General features: G+C 42.8%; 2 protein-coding genes across 4 annotated transcripts; one reads left to right on the forward strand and one right to left on the reverse strand.

Moving 5' to 3' along the window:
• Positions 1-99: 99 nt before the first annotated feature.
• On the forward strand, positions 100-12,070 carry LOC123509777 (ankyrin repeat domain-containing protein 26-like). Its single transcript, XM_045264308.1, is given in 12 exon segments — positions 100-329; positions 1,123-1,270; positions 1,525-1,624; positions 1,626-1,706; positions 1,860-2,057; positions 2,231-4,197; positions 4,200-4,977; positions 5,079-5,335; positions 5,570-7,568; positions 7,843-9,099; positions 9,324-9,481; positions 9,752-12,070. Coding segments are annotated over 11 exon segments (7,086 nt in total). The 5' UTR covers positions 100-329; positions 1,123-1,127; the 3' UTR covers positions 9,900-12,070.
• On the reverse strand, positions 12,066-19,174 carry LOC123509773 (peroxisomal membrane protein PEX13-like). Of its 3 annotated transcripts, none has more exons than XM_045264300.1 (7): positions 18,824-19,174; positions 16,895-17,137; positions 16,635-16,751; positions 16,244-16,374; positions 15,796-16,058; positions 15,339-15,540; positions 12,066-15,248 (listed from the first exon to the last, which is right to left on the reverse strand). In XM_045264300.1, exons 1-7 carry the CDS (start codon positions 18,904-18,906, stop codon positions 14,497-14,499), a joined length of 1,791 nt encoding a protein of 596 aa, XP_045120235.1. In that variant the 5' UTR covers positions 18,907-19,174; the 3' UTR covers positions 12,066-14,496. The 3 variants fall into 3 exon arrangements, with proteins under 3 accessions (XP_045120235.1, XP_045120236.1, XP_045120237.1); XM_045264301.1 differs by lacking the exon at positions 18,824-19,174 and adding an exon at positions 18,516-18,684; XM_045264302.1 differs by having other exon boundaries at positions 15,031-15,201.
• Positions 19,175-19,397: the final 223 nt, after the last annotated feature.

The raw sequence follows: 19,397 nt of genomic DNA on the forward strand, positions 1-19,397 counted from the left end.
TGGATCTATTTCTTAAAGTCATTGGGTCCCCAGTTATGCCAACTGACTAATAAGCCAAGGTAGCTAATGAAACAGAGCAGTGGCCCCTGAATGACAGCCAGGCACCACGTTCTCCCACAGTGGAGGTAAACACAACAAGGTCTGGCGGTGGTGGTGGTGGCGGTGGTGACATGCTGGCTTCCTCTGTGTTCTGCAAGCCCCACACCGCCCCCCGCACCGCGCCCTGGCTGGGAAGGCGCCTGTGAGGTGCTGGGTTGACATGTGACGTGATGAGTAGCCTTAGTATCCCCTGTGGCAGCTGACAGAGTCCACCCCCCGGGGCCCCTGAGGTGAGTGCGGGCTGGTCAGGGCTGTGTGGGTGGGGGCAGAGTGGGGGTAGTATTGAAATAACGTTTGCATTTTTTTCATGGAAGAGGGGAAACTGGCCAAGGGCAACAAAAGATAAAAAAAAAACTTTTGCCAGTTCCCTTTCAGGTCAAAGGGTCAGCTGAAATAAAGGAATAAATGTCTTGAAACATCCCTGTTAATTAATAGGTCAAGTCTTAGGAAGATGGAGGGCTGAATTAATTTAGCTTAGGTTTTGAAAATCTTCCTTTAATGTGATTTTGCATTCTTTTGGAACACTATTCTGTTTACTTCTTCATGTCTTGTCTTGTGTCCTACTGTGTCCTCGTAATGCTGGCTGTCCTTCTTGGCTTGTCTAATGCCTTTACCTTTCTTTCATCACATATTTGTACATCCTGATTGCAACTCTTCTTGATGTATGTGGCTTAGAAGGTATGAGTGTGATTAGTTAGGTTAGATGTAAATGACTTATGGCCTAAAAAGATCACGGCCTAAATGATTTTAACTTCATGTCAGGGCTGTGGTGAGTGAGGAAATGGATGAAAGACACACTTTTCATAGAACCTGAAGACATCAGAGTTTTGAGTTGCTGAGCAGAGATAGTCAGCATAGCTTTTACAGGTGCACTCCTAAGAAGAGAATAATGAAAAAGGAAACTGTTGTGAATCCCATGCCTTACTGATTACACTTACACAATCACCAAGACTAGTTTTGGTTGGCTTTCACTGTCCTGTCACTGCAACACAAAAGAATAAGTATGAAACTCACACTTTGCAGACAAAATGAAGAAATTAAGGCGAGTCATAGGATCTGTAGCAAACTTGACCAGCGGCAGGAGTGAGGAACAGCCGTCAACTAGCACCCCAAAGCCCAGCGCTCTGTCAGCCTCCCGTAGGAGCGTCTCAGGACCACTACATGAAACAAGGTGTGTGCCTGCTTCATACTGGTTGGGGATTGGTAGTGTCAGAAAGGTGACTCAGATTTTTGGTTTCAGTTTTTACTATTAATGGTGAGCTTAAAGTTTAGAAAGACAACTCAGATTTTTACTATTGATGGTGAATTTAAAGTTTCAGTTGGTGTTGATGTATTTTTATGATTTTGTTGTATGATTATGTGTGTATTTATTGGTAGAGTGCTTTTGTTTGAAACTTAACTTGAAGTACATCTATCTTACTCCAGCAGTCCCCAGAGAGGCTCCTACTACAGCTATGAAACCCAGTCATTGGATTCCTTCAATAGCGGGCTGTCCTCCGGCACCTCGCAGGTTGACCCATACAGCAAAGGTGGACAAACATTTCACCAAGCTGCACAAGTGGGCCTATCTTGGGGACACAAACAAGCTCAAGAAGTTCATTAAGAAAGTAAGTCTTAGAGAAAAGCTAAAATTTAAAATAAGATTGTGGGTGACTGAAGAGATAATATAACCATATGTACTGGGATAATTAATTATTATGGTTATTTATGTACTGTAGAGGGAGTGCCATGTGTAAGCTGTATGTACTCTCATCATGCAGGTGCCTGTAGATGCCCAGGACAGTGAAGGCAAGACTGCCCTGCATCACGCTGCTGCTCAGGGCCATGGTGATGCTCTGCTCTTCCTCCTGGGCAGTAAGAGCAATGTGGAGCTGAAGGACAATGCTGGCATGACTGCCTTCCTCAGGGCTGTGGAAAGGAGCCAGCAGCACATTGTTCAGATGTTGCTCCAGAGAAGAGTGAGTACTACTTCTTTTGTTTCAGAATGCAAGACTCAGAAATGTGACCAGATTTCAAACTGGACCAGATATAGATTAATTGACCTCAGGAGTCTATCATTGAATAAAATATTTATTTTGCCTTCATTTATATTAAGTCACTGGTATTGTCATGCACTTATTCTTGCTTTCAGGTTGATATGAATGTTGCTGACTACCAAGGCAATAGCAGCATTCATCTGGTAGCCAAGACAGGAGCAACAGATCTCCTCATCATGCTGCTGGAGTGTGGCAGCGACTGTGACACCCCCAACACTCTGGGCCGGACCCCTCTCCATGTGGCCTGCACTGAGAACCAAGAGGAGGCAGTGGAGGCTCTTCTGAGGCACGGGGCAAGTGTTAATGTGGCAGACAAGGAGGGAGTGACGCCTCTCATGGTGGCAGCCAAGCTAGGCAGTGTGCCCTTGGTGGAAGCTCTGATAGATAATGGTGCCAACATCTCTCCTGTGGATGCCAGCAAGTGGACAGCTGCTGACTATGCTCGCTTCACCAACCATAACCAGCTACATCACCGCCTCAAGACACTTCTCGACAAGGAAGGGGGAGTGTCCTTGATTCCTCAGGGTTTGCTCAGCGTGAGTGATGAAGGGAGTGACCAGACGGACGGTGCAGCCGGAGGTGTGATCAAGAAGCCCTGTGATAACGAGGAGGAAGATGCTGCTGACAATTCCTGGAGTGACACTAGTGATGTAAATTCTGTCAAGGAGAAACCCAAGCTCAACCTGACAAAGTTTCTTCCATCATCTGATGAATCCACTGAAAACGTTGTGCCTGCCATCACAGAACCTCCTGAAGGTGCCATGGGTCCTCCCAAGCCTCCCCGTCTCTATGCAAGCTCCTCAAGTCTTGCCTCAGACAAGCTTGTGATAGGGAGGAGTGACGATGTGCAGGAAAAAGACGATAGTGTGAAGGACAACGACTCTTGGAAGTCATCTTCTGAGGATGAGAAGCCAAAAGTTAAAAACCTTGGACTGTTTATGGGAAATCTAGATTCTAGTAGTGAGTTAAGAAAATCTAAGGAGGATAGAGATAAAGACCCTATTATGAAATCAAGGGTTGGTAGAGATGATCTGATGCTGGAGTTAGGTCTTAATGACATGAATTATGAGGTGTCGGATGAAGATATTTCTTTTGAAGAGGAAAAACCAGATCTGCCTTTAGAGGGAACACCCACCAAGGATGCACTTACTCTCAGGAACAAGACCTCACCAGAGCACAGGCAGAGGTGTGGCAGTGAGTCTGAACACCCCTCACCATCAGCTAAGCCACTCACCTCAGACAGTCATCACTGTACCAGTCCTGAGAATAAAAGCAGTGTTAGATCGGTGTCCCCACCATTGAGCTCTGTAAGGAGTGGCAACAGTAAGTTCCTTGGCTCAGAATCTCCTGTCAAGTCCCCAGCTAAGAAGTCTCCAAAGAAGAGTAAGCTTCACCATCCTAAGTCCAGCACGTTTGACAGTGACAGTGATGAAGGTGGGTCTGCTTTGTCTCGCCCTCACCGGAGAAAGAAGCAGGAAATGGCATCTTTGAGCAAGCAGGTGGCTGTGGATGAGGACTCTTGGGACAGTCCTAAATCCAAATCACACAGTAATAAAGGATCAAGAAAGTCATCTAAAGACACCATTAGTCTTAGTCTCGATAGCTTGCCTGGACATCAAAAAACAGATAAGATGAGACCAAACAGTGGAAAACCTCAGAAGAGTACACAAGAAGCACAAGGCAGTGGTGTCCTGGCTGATGGTCTGCTTCCCCCAGCTGGTGTGGCCGGCAGCTCCCGCACCAGCACTCTGTCCACAGCAGTAGGGACCTTAGGCCGAGAAGGAACCATGCAGGAGGTGGAGGAGATGTGGGAAGCAAATCCTAGTAGGAAGAAACCAAAGTCTTCCAGTGGCAGTAGCAGCAGTCCACAAGATTCTGAAAGTTCTCACAAATTAGATGACAGTACAGGAAAATCAAGGAAAGAAGATACAGTGAGGGCAAGGATGGAGCATGTTATAATGTTGGTAGTGGAGAGAGAGAAACACATGTTGAGGTGGAGGATGATGGACATGGTGGTAATAATGCTGGTGAAAGTATCAAAATGGACGTGGACAATGGAGACACTGCCCACGATGTGAGTGACGATGACTTTGGCTCGAGTGGAGTGGAGGACTTGCTGGCGTCCAAAGTGAAGGTCACCAACCCTGCTTCGCATCCCATCAGTGCCGTCAGAGCTCTACTGCTGCCAAAACAAAATGTGGCTAAAGAAGAGCAGAGTTCAAAGGAAAAACACCAGCAGTCTGTCTCACCACAGAACAAACCCCAAGCCCTCAGGAAGCAGAAGAGTCTCTCACCCTCACCAAGGGAAGCAGACAAAAAACAAAGCACCAAAGAGGCTCAGGTACCTGCAGGGAAAATTCCATCTGTGGTATTTGATGCTGACAAAACAAGTAATAGTAAAAAGGAATCTACATCACCCTTTGCCCAGTCTTCCTTTGAGGTGGCGGGTGTGAGGGCACCACACAGGGATGCCCTGAGGAGTGGTCTGGGTGGCATTGTGCATAGTGATGAAGAGTCTGTTGGCCTGGACCACCTTGCCTCATCTCACAGCTTGGAGGAGGGAGAGGATAGGATGTCAGTTACCTCAACTGAAACAGAGGAGAGTGCTCACATCAATGCTGGGCTGAAGGACTCCCTGCTGGTGCCACTCTCAACCTTGCCTGATGTCTCCAATGTGGGTCAGCTGCAGGACCTGGTGAGGGAGCTGCGACTCAAGTTGGAGAAGGAGTTTGGCCGCAGGAAGGACTTGGAGGCTAGAGTCTCATCCTTAAAACAGCAAGAAAAACAATCGAGGCTTCTCAGTTCACAACAGGAGCTGAGTTCCCAGCAGATGCAGCAAGAGGTGAGCAGGGAAGTTTGATGGGGAGGAGATTTAAAAAAATGCTCAGTTACTTAAAACTTTCATTTTTGCAAGACAGTTTGTAACCAAATCCCTGTCACCAGATATCCAGCCTGGTGGCGCGAGTCAAGCAGCTGGAGTACCAGGGACGTACAGAGCAGGACTCCTCTCTCCTCAAGGACCACACCCTGCAGGATACCCAGCAGAGGTGTGGTGAGCTGGAGGAGCAGTGTGGGGCCCTCCAGTTGCATGCCCAGCAGCAGGAGCAGATGGTGAACTCTCTCATGGTTCAGTTGCAAACAAAGGAAAGAATCAACCTTACCTTACAAGATAAATTAGAAGAGCTTTCCTCTCAGACCAAGTGAGTTAACCAGTCTTGCAGTGGTTGCTGTATATTCCAAATTTGTCTTGGCTTTATCAGAATCAGAAGACAGACACCCTTACTCACTGCTCTTCACTGAATGATCATGTCTTCTCAATTCTCTCATTGACAAATTGGTTAGTGATTAATTTTCCTTTTCCTTCTGGAGACTGAGATAGGAAGAGGTGAGTTTATCTATGTAAAATCATAACTTACATTATTATTATGTTGCAGATATGTTTCTATGAAAAGTTGCCAGACGGAAGATTTCTTGATGGCCATTGCACCACGTGAGTCAGCACAAGCCCAGACTGATTGGGTATGTCTGAGTGGTGGAGAGGACCGGCAGACACAGACCACACCATCAGTGTGTGAATCATTTTCCCAAACAGAAGCAACAGATGTGGAAATGAAATTGAGGGATTTAGATTCTTCTCATGAACCAAAAGTGTATAGTAATGTTGAAACAAGAACTCAGGCCATACAAACTGAGCCTGAAAATATGAAAAAAACTGAATGCAGAGATATTTCATTTAGAGACAGAGGAACTCAGTATGAGAGGGTCACTATGGTGCATGCCAGTTGTCAGAACACCCCACAAAGAGCCTTCAAATCCTCTCAAACACAATGCGTGACAAAGGCTGCCTTTAGCCAGACAGATGGGGCTGGCCAGGATGGCTTTGGTTTGCAGAAGGGTAGTGTAAGTGACTCATCCTGTCAGACAGTCATCTTAAATAAACAGACTGGGAGTCAAACAGAAGCAGTGAATTTGGAAACTCCTGCAAATACCACCAATGTTGTGTCAGAAAGTAATTCACAGGTTCAAATGCTTACATCATCTCTGGAGAATGCTCTACAAGACATCTCACATGATATAAAATCTGTCTTGAGGTCCTCTGAAGATGGTCATGTGTCTGCTGTGGAGGAGATCAACAGAGCTCTCACCAGTCAGATGGGGATGCTGGCCAGCAGCCTCACCACCACACTGCAGCATACCTCAGACTCACACAGTCATGAGAAGCTGGTGGAGGTTCAGGAAGGAATTTCTCAGTTGCAGGACACATTGCAGACACAGATGGAAGTTGTAAAGGATCTGTCAAATGAACCTTCCCAAGCAGATCTGCAGAATCTTCACCAAACAGTTGAGAAAGTCAATCTAGATATGAAATCCAGCTTGGATAATCTTGGCAGCAGAATCACAGAAGCATTGCAGAATCAAGCATCAAGTCATCATGAACAGAAAGCTCTCATTGCTTCACTTGTTGAGCAGAAATATGAAAACAACAAAATTCTAACAAATCTCTCTGGTCAGCTTGACAAAAGAAATGATGATGATGCAGAAAGATTTCAAAATCTCAAGCAGCACATTGCTGCCCAACTCTCAGAAATCAAGAAAGCTATTGAGTTATCCAGTGTGTCAGATGACAGTGGTGTTTCTGGAAATTTGACCAGAGGTGTAGTTGAGAAGTTGGACTCCATAGAAAAATCCCTCATTGTTCCTGGTGGAAAAGGTTGTGTCTCAGAAGAGCTGTCCGGAGTGCAGTGTGGCGTGCAGCAGCTGTCTCGTGAGCTACACAATAACATGAAAGCACTTGAGGAACTGATCAAAGCTGTAAGCACCGACTCTAGACATAACCAATCTGCTTTAATGGAGCAGACCAAGACAATTAGTGACAGTAATGAACACCTCACAACACTTGTAAAGCTTAGGCTGTCCGAAGCAAATTCAGATCTCAGTGAGGCAATAGAAGAAAACTTTCGCATAGTTCAGGATCACCTGCTTCACCTCCAGCAGACTGTGGTGCAGAGGATCAATGAAGTGGCAGAACACATAAGTATCAGTGAGGACAAGAAAGCTTCCAATTTAACAAGGCAGATGATGGAGATAGTGAGCCAAGTGTCTGGTGTTCACAGTGGCCTTGCACAGCTGCAGGCCAGTGTGGAGCAGGCACGCAGCACACCCACACCGGGTGGCTTGGTGGATGAAGCTTTTGTCTCCTCCTTCAAGACCTACCACCAGCAAGCCTCGGAGAGCCTCAAGTATCAAACAGACAGCATTATTCAGCAGCTGGAGAAATTACAGAAGGATATCCACAGTGGTATGATGCAAGGACAGAACACAAAGGAACAGTCAGAAGTGAAGCTCTTGAGGGAAGTTGTCAAGGAGAAGGAGAGTGAGTTGTCCACGAGACAGGCTGCTTGGGAACAGATGCAGGAGAAGCTGAACCAACAGGTCTGTAAAAAAGGGGTTGTTTGAGTTTTCCTTTTTGTGGTAATGATTGATTGGTTGGTTGTGCTTTGATGAGGAGAGAGGTACTGGTAATGTGGAAGAAAGTAGATAAAACTTTAACATGCAATCATAGACCTGTCAGCTTGACTTCAATTGTAGGTAAAATAATGGAGTCAAGGAATATTAGAGAGCATTTAGATAGTCTGTTTCATCAAGTAGGGAACCATCTGTACATAATATTTGAAAATATTTTATTATGGTTTTCATTTTATTACAGAAAATTTCTCTGGCATCCTTCCAAAGTAAGGAGGAAGAGTGGAAGGTGAAGGTGGAGACTCTTCAGGATAAGATGCATGACTTGACCACAAGTCTGAGAGAGAAGGAACAAGAAGTGCGGCAAGAGGCAGCCAAGACCGCAGCTCAGAGTGAAGACACAGTCAAGCTACGTCAAGAGAACTTCCGCCTCTCCTCTGAGCATGCCAAGATGTCGGCAGCACTGCAGGCAGAGCAGCACCAGCGGCAGTGGTGTGAGGGAGAGCTGCAGGACCTGAAGAAAGCCAAGGATTTGACTGAGAAGAGGATAGAGGAAGTAATGTCCTTTGTACAGCAGTCATCTCTGCAGCGCACTCCCCCGACAGGCCGGGACACTGACGAGGATGACACCCTAACCAGCTGGAAGCAGGAACTGAAGAAACTTGAAGTGGAAAAGAAAAATCTTGAAGAGAGGTGCTTTGAGCAGGAAAGTCGGGCACGCCAACTAGAGGTGCAGCTGAGAGAAGTAGAAGTAGGTCTAGAACTAGAGAAAAATTCCAAGGTTGATCTAGAAAAACAGTTAAAGAAAGCAAAAGAGTTAGTGACAAAGCTGCAGAGGGAGGTGAGTGAGGTGAGGCAGCAGCAGGAGGCCATGCGGGACATTGAGACTCAGCAGACAGAGCTAGAGCTGGAGATCAAATCAAGGGAAGCTGCCATGGAAACCCTTAGGAAAAAACTTGAAGCTATAAACAAAGAGAAACTTGAGCTCAGAAACACCATCATGGAACTGAAGGAGGAAAAGCTTTCATTTGAACTGGTCAAGCAGGAAAAGGGATTTGCTGAACAAATGCAGAGAAAAACAGAAGAGCAGCTGCATGATCTTCAGAGGAGGATATCAAGAGATTACGTATCAAAGGCAAGTTTACAAGTCATGCAGAAGGAACTGGAAAACAAGTATCAGTTGGAATTGAGCTCCAAACTTGCTGAGTTGAACCTCATCATCCAGGAACAAAACAAGCAACAAGAATCGCTGACCAAGAGCAAACACTCCCGGGAGCAAGAACTGAAGAATGAACTCAGCAGGAAGTCAGAGGAGGTGATCCGACTGAATGCCAAGCTGAGTGTGCTCGATGAGCGAGGCGACACGTGGCGGGTGCGGCATGACCGGCTGCTGGCGCTCTACCAGCAGCAGGCAGACCTCAACCACAGCTTCACTACCACAAGGAAGCACCACGATGACCAACTCTCCATCAGCTTACAGGAGATAGACAAACATTTGAAGGTTGGTGGTGCCGACATCTTTCACTCATATAAGAAAATGGAGACAGCTAACTTAACTCATCACAAAATTTTCTGCTGATTTAAAGAAGGATTTGTTAAAATGCATATGTACTTTTACTCTCTCATTAATTGTTGTAGTGAAAACCATCACTCAGACCACAAACAGCTCAGAACTTCATAAAAACTTGCTCCTCTACTGATTGAATACTGTCTTTGTGATTTCAGACTCCACTGGCAACATCCTCATTCATTGGGCAGCTCACTCCTCCTGTGTCCCTGCAGCTTCCTCCCCCACCAACCAACATTGACAGCTACCACTACACTCATGCAGACATCCTGGACCGCACCCTGCAGTCCTATCTCAACTCCTCCACCACATCCAGGTACTGCCACCCTGTCATATACCACAGTGCTTGCCATCACATTTCACTTCACATTTCAGTGCCACACATTTTCATAATCAATGTTAATATGGTAAACAGTTTGTGACAATGAAAAAGATTACCCAATGATATAATCCCCAGAATTAGTAAGCAAAAATGTATTATAAAACCAATAATTAATTTACATCTAAAGAAAGAGTGATACTATATTAGTCAGAAAAACCTGTGAATGTAAGGAGGCAGGAAGTAATGTGTCTTTAATTCCACCAGGCACAGCGTCACTGATGACAAACCACAGGCCAAAATATCACCATTGCAGCCGTCCCCACAGCACAGCCAACACCACAGCAGAGTGCCGGATCTTGAACAGTCCAGGGATGAATATGTGGACCTTCTCAAGATGAAGTATGGAATTTAAGCTTCAGTTTTTCAGAAGCACCAGTGGCCTTATATTCCTGGTAATGAGGTTTGTATGTGTGTGTGTGTGTGTGTGTGTGTGTGTGTGTGTGTGTGTGTGTGTGTGTGTGTGTGTGTGTGTGTGTATTCCATGGTTTTGTTAGGGGATGAAGAAGTTGAGTGTAAATGTGTAGCAGCTTCAGGTTTGGTGAAGTTAATGAGCAAAAGGCAACAGTTTAATAATTGTAGAAAATGGGATTACAAATGGTGAAGCATAACATTTCTTAGTTTGTTAGGTTCTCAGGTTCTCTGCAAACCATCAAATGTTAACAAACCTGCATAGTGTTTGGTGGTTTGCAGACCTAGCACACTTGGATAACAGTCTGGATTGGGTGTTTACAAATCTGATACAAGAATAAGAGCAAGTTTTAAGGCCGGAACATTTGCTGTCTCATGAAGTGTTGGACCAAGAGATACATGTTGTCTCAGGATATGGACCAATTCTCTAGCTGTGCATGGTTTTTAAAGTACACTGAGTTTTATTGAAGATATTAATACTAAGGTGTGAGAGTGTATGAGTGTGTGTGAAGTGCCTCGCCATAGTAAAGGTGTCTGCATAGTATATAAATAGTATAGATTTCAGAGGCCTTTGCATGTTTTTATTATTATTACTATTACTATTATTATTATTATTATTATTATTATTATTATTATCATCATCATTAATATACTTAGCCTTAAGAGTATCATCATTATCATCACTGTCATCATTATCCCTCGTCACATACAAATCAAAAGGTGAAGGGTCCATATTTAGCTTTATTCATTGCCACCATTAGTGTCATTTCTCTCACTTATGTACCAAAAATGTTGTTATGGCAGGCCATGAACTATCCGTCTGTCTGTGCCTGGCATGGCTGACTTGTTCAGTTTGTGCATTTTCTGTAATTTTAAGGTCATCCTTGCTTGCCACATCAAAGAAACTTGCCATATATTTTAAAACCTGATGATATTCTAGAAGTAATGAAGCAGCATGTGTTTTGTAGACTAGGAGTGACAGGTTGACAATACTACAGGTAAATAAGTGCTATATCCTTGCCTTAGTGTAGGACTCTTTAGGGAGTTAGTGCCTTAATGTTAAGACTTGTTGGTGACATGAGCAGCTTTGATCCAGAGTATATTTCAGCACCGCCCACACAAACACTATTCACCTCTCATCTTCTGCCACCTAAAAATCTCTTCAACTGTGATATTATTGAATTAGATACTTATGATCTGATGTTAGTTTATTTTTGTGTTAGGGGGAGACAATGATTTACAAATCAGTAATGATGAAACATTTGAGGGACATTTTTTAGTTAATGCAATCTTGTTGGTCAGTATCAGTGAATCTCACCTTTTTACATGTGATATATATGAAAAGTTGTCTTAATATTTCCATTGTTCTGAACACTCAGCTGTAAATGACTTTTGGGAATCATAACAAGCCAGTGCCAAGACCATGGGCAATGCCTCCCTGGTGCACCTGCACAGGAAGGATTCCACAACTGTGCCATGTTTTTTGCCTGTGCCATAAACACAAGGGAAAGTTTAATTATCAAAGGAATGATTCTCAAAATGTGTTACAGGATATAGTGTATGATAACTTCCTGTGCATAATTTTAGCTTGCTGAAATTAAGTGTGATGAGTGTCAATGATGGTACTGGAGATGGCCATCATGTCTGCTTCTACCACCGTGACAGGCACTCTTTCACATATCCTAAGGCACACTTTGGGATGTTGCCAAACCAAATTATCTCAAGTTTAGTTTTAAGAAATAAATGCAACTGGAAATAGAATATAGCAAAATGAGAATGATTTGTTTAGTATTTGTAGCTTGAAAAGTGAGTCTCCTCTTAAATGCCTTGTACACGAACAAAAATGTGCCTGTCTGTTGAAATTTAAAGCCAGTTCATGTTAGAGACTTGATGGTGTACAACTCCATTCTGTGATATGCTATAGTAAGTACTGGTAGTATTTCCTCTTACTCTAAGGTGTTCTTGTTTTGTCTGTGCATTTGGTCATAACACAAGGGACCAAGCAACATGTCATCCACATTGCAGGGAGGCATGTTCGGTGCTGTTTTGTCTTTTAATAAGTTAACTAATAATATGTACAAGCCTCCACTTGTACAATGAAGAAAATGCATTTAATATTTTGTATTTTTATTGACACTATTGAAAGTTTTCTTAGTTGTGGAGTTTGTGGCAAATTTAGGCCATACAATATTATCACTCCATCCACATACATTTTTTTTTTTTTTTTCTATATATAAATCCTACCTTTTCCTCATTCATCAAACATTCTTAGCTCACTACAGTCTGATACAAATCACAGACCTATCCTGGTCAATTCAAATTCTAACTGGTCATATACATACAAACATTGTAATGAAATGGCTCTAATGAGATCAATAATGTGCATGACATTCCTATTGTGTGGTTATTGCTTCAGAACTACACACACACACACACACACACACACACACACACACACACACACACACACACACACACACACACGGATCACTGTTATCCACCTTATTTTCATATATCAGTTTTTCTTTGTGAAAAATTCTGCTGTTACAAATCGAAATGGTGATGTTTGACCTGTTCATGGTCTTACTGTCTTGCACGCTTCCCTTGACACAAGATCACAATTGAGTCAATGACTTGCACAGAATCAAATACTGTATATTTGATCCCATGATTGTACTGGAGCTACTTGAGGTATTCCATAGCATTCATGTCACATGTATGAAGTATACCTTAGTCCTATATACAGTACAAGCTTAGGTAGTGACAACTTCCTTCATGTCGACAATAAGATATTGAAAATTCTTAGAATGAGTTCCCACCACACAGTACAGTAATGTCACATCATGCTCATCACCTACACTGCACCACATACTCATTGTGGCTGCTTTCAAAAATTTAATAAAAAACTAGTGAAAATTGATCTACAGAACCTGAACACATCAAAATTATTGTAACAGACATGTGTTTACTCCTTAATCTGCTGAGGCTTCCAACATTTCTCTACTGAAAAAGGTTTATTTCTTGGTTTGCCAAAACAACTGTTTTGGGGCTCCCAACACTACTAAAAAAAGTTTCTTGCATCGTAGGGTTTCAGCAAAATGTCATCTGCTGACTGAAAGTGGAGACCTTTACATTGTATATGAAAATGTACCATATGGTGGAGATTCTACATCATTATTGCTTTTGGTTCTGTTATGCTAGTAGTAATTACTGCCAGTCACCTGGCCTGGACACCAGCTGCTCATTCAATGCAGGACTATTTTGAATGAGCCCACAACAGGTGACCTGAAGTCATTCAAACCAAATAAAATATTGCTGAAATTACAAGTGCCAAAGCAATTTCATTTTCAAAATCTCCACTCCACTCAATGGAAATTAGCCACCATCAGATTTGCATATGGTGACCTGCCATGATGAAAAGCATCGGCAGGTTTGAAGCTAAAGTGTAGCTTCACAAACAACATTATTCCGAGAGAAGCCTTATGAGATATGGAGTGTTAACACTTCTTGTGGTAAAACTTTTGGAAAAGACTGAGTGGGATATAGGTTTTGTCAGAGAACTGTAACAGCAGGTTGATGTGCAAGACCAGACTGTGCAGGAGTGAATCTTAAGCATGTCTTGGTGGGAGGTGAAGTCTGTCACTAGGTGACGATCATCCATCCTATGAAGAATTAGGCAGAGAGGAAGATACAATAGCAAGTACAAGTTGCTTTTGCCTTTCAAAATGTTCTCACATCAATATGATGCATAACTCACTTGTTTATAAACAGTTTGTAGTTAACTACTCCAAGAAGCACAAGAATTTACTACAAAGAACTTGTGCACATTGTCATACTGGCCTCTGCTCTCTCTTACAAGCCACCAACAAATTAACTAGTGCTACTTGGATTATGAGATAAATGGGAACCTTTCACAACCAAAACTCTCAAAATATACTTTCCAGATATTCTTTAAAAATAAATATTAAGAGGTATATAATATGGATACATGTATTATTCCTTTATAAATATTCTCCACTAAATATGTTCCATAATGTAGCTATAATTGAATATTTTGGACATTGCACATCACAAAATATGCATGTTGCCTTCCCTTGGTGGAGAAGACAGTCTCACATCCACATACATTAGTGAAAGACAAATGTTTCAAATACCAATTAATACTATAACTATTACAAATTAAGATAATTTGTTTTATAATTCAATGACACAATGAGCTACAACATTAAGGTTTCAATGTAATTTTAAAGCACAATCACTTTTACATTAGGTCAACTAAACATAAAAGCTGAAAGAATAAAATAATGGAAACAAACTTAAGAACATATATTAAAAGATGTGAAGGCAAAGCAACACATCTACATACACAACTAAGAAATAGAGCTATACAGCTGAATATCCCACTTAACTCTACTGCTTTATAGACTGTGACCAGACAGCTTTTTCTCTAACCTCTATGAAGTTACTAAGCTGTTGTGAGCACCAAAATGGAGAAAAGATAAAAAGAGAAAAGAAAACAAGGAAAACAATACATTTATACATTACTCCTCTAAACCATTGTCTCCATTTGTACCATCAGGCTCATCAATGTTAAAAGTTTCTCCATCCATCTGTGGACTGGTTCTCTGTATGACTGCCCCATCCAAACTCTCAGGAGTGAAAGGTGGAGTGTTCTGTGGAGGCGATGTGGCTGGCTGGGAGAGTGAAGGTGAGCTTGGTGGACTCTTTGGTACTTCCTGCTGTGTGATTAGTGGTGGGTCTTGCTGTGTGATTAGTGGTGGGTCTTGCTGTGTGGTTAGTGGTGGTGGCTGTGTTGTTAGTGGTTGATGTGTGGTTAGTGGTAGGCCTTGCTGTGTGGTTAGTGGTGTGCCTTGCTGTGTGGTTAGTGATGGTGGGCCTTGCTGTGTGGTTGGTGGTGGGCCTTGCTGTGTGGTTAGTGGTGGGCCTTGCTGTGTGGTTAGTGGTGGGCCTTGCTGTGTGGTTAGTGGTGGGCCTTGCTGTGTGGTTAGTGGTGGGCCTTGCTGTATGGTTGGTGGTAGTCTCTGCCAGGCTGCTGGTGGTACCCCTTGCTGGGTCAGTGGTGCTCTTTGCCAGGTTGTTACAGGAGCCCTCTGCCAGGCTGCTGGTGCTGCCCCTTGCTGGCTTGTGGTGAGAGGCCTCTGTTGCATATGAGGTGTGCCAGGCTGTGGCTCAAAGTTTCTCATGTAGGGGACAGTGTGCTCAGGCAGCGATGGGCAAGTCCTCAGCTGAGGGGATGGAATGGTGGGGATTCTTGAGGCCATCATTGGGTTTCCTGGGTTGGCCATCAAATGAGAAATTAGTAAAAGATGCTGTATAAAATTAAGTTATGTGATTTTAGAAGAAACTGTACAACAACTCGAACCTTTTTGCCCCTCCTGGGTGTTGCCTGCTTGCTGCAGCTGAGGTGGATGCAAGCCAACAATTTTGATGTAATTTGCAGGCACGAGTCCTATGTTCTTCCCATTGGATGCCAACAACCACCCCTGAAGACTTGGCTGCTGGTCTTTAGGTGCCAGAATAAGCTGCTGTCCAGAAACAAAGGAAAGCTCATTCCTTGTCTTTGCCTGAAATATCAATGGTACTTTTTAAAGTTTGCAGGATTCATAAAAATTCAGATATAAAGTTTTACACAGTGGCAGACTGATGTTGCTATTGTGAAGCATAAGTAGCTACTATTCTTATATGTTATTGTTGAGACATGACACATGCATGCACTGGCTTTTCTACCCTTTGGCATTGTCATACACGAATGGTTCCCTTTGCCTTAACAAAAGAATGCACTACAGACTGAGATACCAAGGTATTGTGTGTTTAGTGACCTGGAAGGGGTACTGTGCCACTGCTGCATAGTGCTCCTCTTGTCCCTTGATCCAGCCTTGTGCCTTTGACTTTGTGGGCACCAGTGAGGACAAGAGACGCCAGATGAGATAAGGGCCACCAAACACAACACCAAGGAACATCACTATTGGCCAGGATGACTTGGAGGCTTTGATGTCAGACTCTGTGATTTGTTGAGCACCTGGAAGACTGCTGCTGGCATTGCGCCACACTGACTCTAAGCTTGGGTCCTGAGATCGCAAACCTGCAAAATATAGTAATGATATTCCTTTGTCACCTTATTGAGGCATATATTATTTGTTACTACGTATTTCATGAACAGATGTGGAAGTGGAAAGTGAAGGGAAAATTATCCCAAAACTGTATAGCCATTATGCATCAAACAAAAACATATCTCAGCGTCAAGAAAAAAATGAAACGGTGACTCACCAATCAAATACAGGAGTCTGTGGTACAGCCACCGCAGTGTCCGAACGATGGCAAGCGCAGAAAATATTTGAGCAAAGTGTGACTTCATCCTGTTGAAGTGGTCAGCCACCCCAAGCACTGCACGGAATGTACTGGTGAAGCAAAGGCACAGTGAATAACTACAATCCACTTTCAATACTGGTGCTTCTGAATGACCGAATCATGAATAGGCCAAGGAAAGAAAGATACAGTAAATGTTAGTACAATTAATTTCTAACACTGATATTTCTAAATGAGCCAATCATGAACAAGTCAAAGAAATAAAGACAGTAAATAATCATACCACTCCATTTCAATGCCTGTGTTTCTGAATGAGCAAATCATGAATAAGACAGAAAGTTTGAAGCCTTGCCTGTAGACTGCATGGTATGTAGACTCCAGCATCATACTGACAGAACCAAAGGCGTGCACGATGCTTTCTATGCTCTGAAATGCTTGCCGGGAGCTATTCTCTGCTATCTGAAGAAACCTGGGCAGGGTACAAATATAAAATATTCAATGAATCTTACCTGGAAATAGCTTGACTTTGACCTGCAGTTGAAAAAAAATATGGTACTAATCTCAAGTCTGTCAATCTAAAACAACTAAAAGATGGTGCAGACTTCAACCTACCCGTTATCATCCGACATGTCCGGCATGCCACCCATCCCATACTGGCCATACCCCCTGTAGGTCCCCCCATACATCCCATTGCCATACATCCCCATGGTGTTGTAGCTGCCATATGCCGGGCGAGGGTATGTGCTGTAGGAGGTCATGGTGGAGGTGGGCCGGGGTGGCAGCGGTGGGAGGGAGGGACCCATGCCGCCCCCCCCTCCACTCCCCGGCACCATGTAAGGGGAGGCGGAGATGAATCTGAAAGTCATGAGGTTTGTCAATCTGCTGAATAGTGACGTTATATACCAATTAATTCAGCAACAGGCTATTCTGTGCAAATCCTGCCACTCATCCTTTCCTTTAGACTGAGTTGTCATTAAAGGCTCAACCAGAGACAAGCAAATAAAACCTCAATGAAAGTCAACACATTGCACCAGAAACAGAGTTAGATTAGGTTAAAATTTTGATTTTCTAAAAAAAATCTAGGGAGAAAATGACTATTTTGCAAAGGCAGGATCTACTTATTTTTGTTACCAATTTGTTGTAAATTTCTACCATCAATGTCAAAATGCAAGCTTGATAGCCAAAAAAAAAAAAAAAAAAAAAAAAAAAAGGTACCCCAAAAAGTACCCCCTTTAGCCCATAAATTCCTGTGAAAAGCCCACATGGTAAAAAAAAAAATAAATAATAAATAAATAAATAAAAAATAAAAAATATAAAAAATAAATATAGATATATAAATAAGTGCTGTGCACTTGTAACCCCCTCCCACATCATACAGTCATTCATCCCTCCTGAAAAATGCTTAAAGGTGGATTACTAATAACACACATAGGGAACAGTGCATTTTGTTCTGCTCTCTGGAATTGAATAGTAACACAGATTAACATTCCAGTCTAGGTGGTGAGATGAGCTTATTTCACACACTGGCCCTGGGTCTGAGAGTGGCAACATTAACTCTTTATTACTGGGACACATTTTTACCTTGAGTTTTGGGTGTGATTAGACCATTTTATTGAATTAGAAAGGGTTTATGGAGGTCAGAAGATTAATGGCCAGTCTTCATTATTCTAATCTCCCACACAAATTTGTGAAGCTGTATAAAATCAGCAAACAGTATGCAGAAAGACCATTTCATTGACATTAGAAAGGGTCTATGGAGATCAGAAGATATATTGCCACAGTCTTCACCAGTGGCATTGCCTGGCCTGGGCACCTGGGGCTTTAGCCTCGGATGTTTTTTTCAGAACTGTACATTAGCGAGCCACTAAAGAGTAAAGAAGTTGTAGTTTGCAGAGAGAGAATATGACCACTTCAGTGAAAATATTTATTTTTTTTGCTTTAATTCCTGTGCTATCTATACATGCATCATCTCGTTTCTATCAATATAATATAATTTTGACACAAGGCTAAAGAAAGCACAGAAGTAGAGCTTTTTTTTTTTTCCCGGTAAGGATTTCCTAGTTCCCTATGAGGGTCTGGGTTCAGCCCCAAATGTTTTCAGTCCCAAGAAATGCCTCTGGCCTTCACTATTCTAATCCCTAAACAAGTTTCTGAAGCTGTGTAAAATCACCAAATAGTAAGCGGAATGAATATGAAAACACGCCATGCTACTGAACGGGTAAATCAACACTACCTCACTTTCTTGCCTGGCATCACGGGGGGCACCAGCACATGCACTGAATACCAATCACTGCAGCCACTACAACAAACGCACTTGGCTAAAACACTCACGAACCATGAAACAAGACTCGAAACCAAATCACCATTACGTAACCAAGCCTTGTTAACATCAAAATCACCAATGTCCAAAGCACTTCTCTCTCACCACTACTTATTACTAACACTTATCCACGCGTCTAACTCCACAAGATAAAAAAAAAACAAGAGGGGGTGAGGGAGAATGGAGGATCACCAAGTAGGAAAATACAATGAGGGCCTTACGAGGGTGTCTGGTCGGGCTGGTAATTGGGCTGTCGGTGGTTCACGTCTCCTAGTCTCTCCCAAGGCTTCGGGGGCGCCGCCATCACCTCACTCCTCGCACTGCCTCACTCATAAACTATACACAGTCCTCCTATCTGTCCTTGGTGTGTATGACACTGTACCCCAAGTTCTTCATCCACAGACTGCTCAGCGCTGATTATTTCTCCAGTTTATGATAATTTTTAGCCTTTTTAACGGATTTCCTTTCTTTCATTCGTGGTTATGTTCCTAGCAGACCATTTTTCTTTCATTTCATACTCAGTTTTGGCTTTTTTTATATTTTTATTTCCTTCTTCAGTGAAAGTATGGTGCATTTTGTTGATTTCTTCTTGTTTTGTGTGTAATAATTCTTATCCAGGGAACATTTGTAGCATGAACTGACGCAGCGCACTTACGGGATTGAGTATTTGTGAGGTATGTATCGCTGGATTCCATTATCACAGCAATATCATAACTTCCAAGTGAACCAGCTGTATTAAAAAAATATAGAGATTCTTAAATTAATTGTATCAAGATATAATATATTTGTTGGGGT

The sequence above is a fragment of the Portunus trituberculatus genome, chromosome 27 (assembly GCF_017591435.1).
Source record: "Portunus trituberculatus isolate SZX2019 chromosome 27, ASM1759143v1, whole genome shotgun sequence".
NCBI lineage: Eukaryota > Metazoa > Arthropoda > Malacostraca > Decapoda > Portunidae > Portunus > Portunus trituberculatus.

Coding starts and splice junctions, on each gene's coding strand:
- LOC123509773 (XM_045264300.1), bottom strand. CDS start 18,906: ATGGCGGCGCCCCCGAAGCCTTGGGAGAGACTAGGAGACGTGAACCAC. Junction 16,752..16,894: donor GACATGTCGGATGATAACGG/GTAGGTTGAAGT, acceptor TACCCTGCCCAG/GTTTCTTCAGATAGCAGAGA. Junction 16,375..16,634: donor ACATACCATGCAGTCTACAG/GCAAGGCTTCAA, acceptor TTGCTTCACCAG/TACATTCCGTGCAGTGCTTG.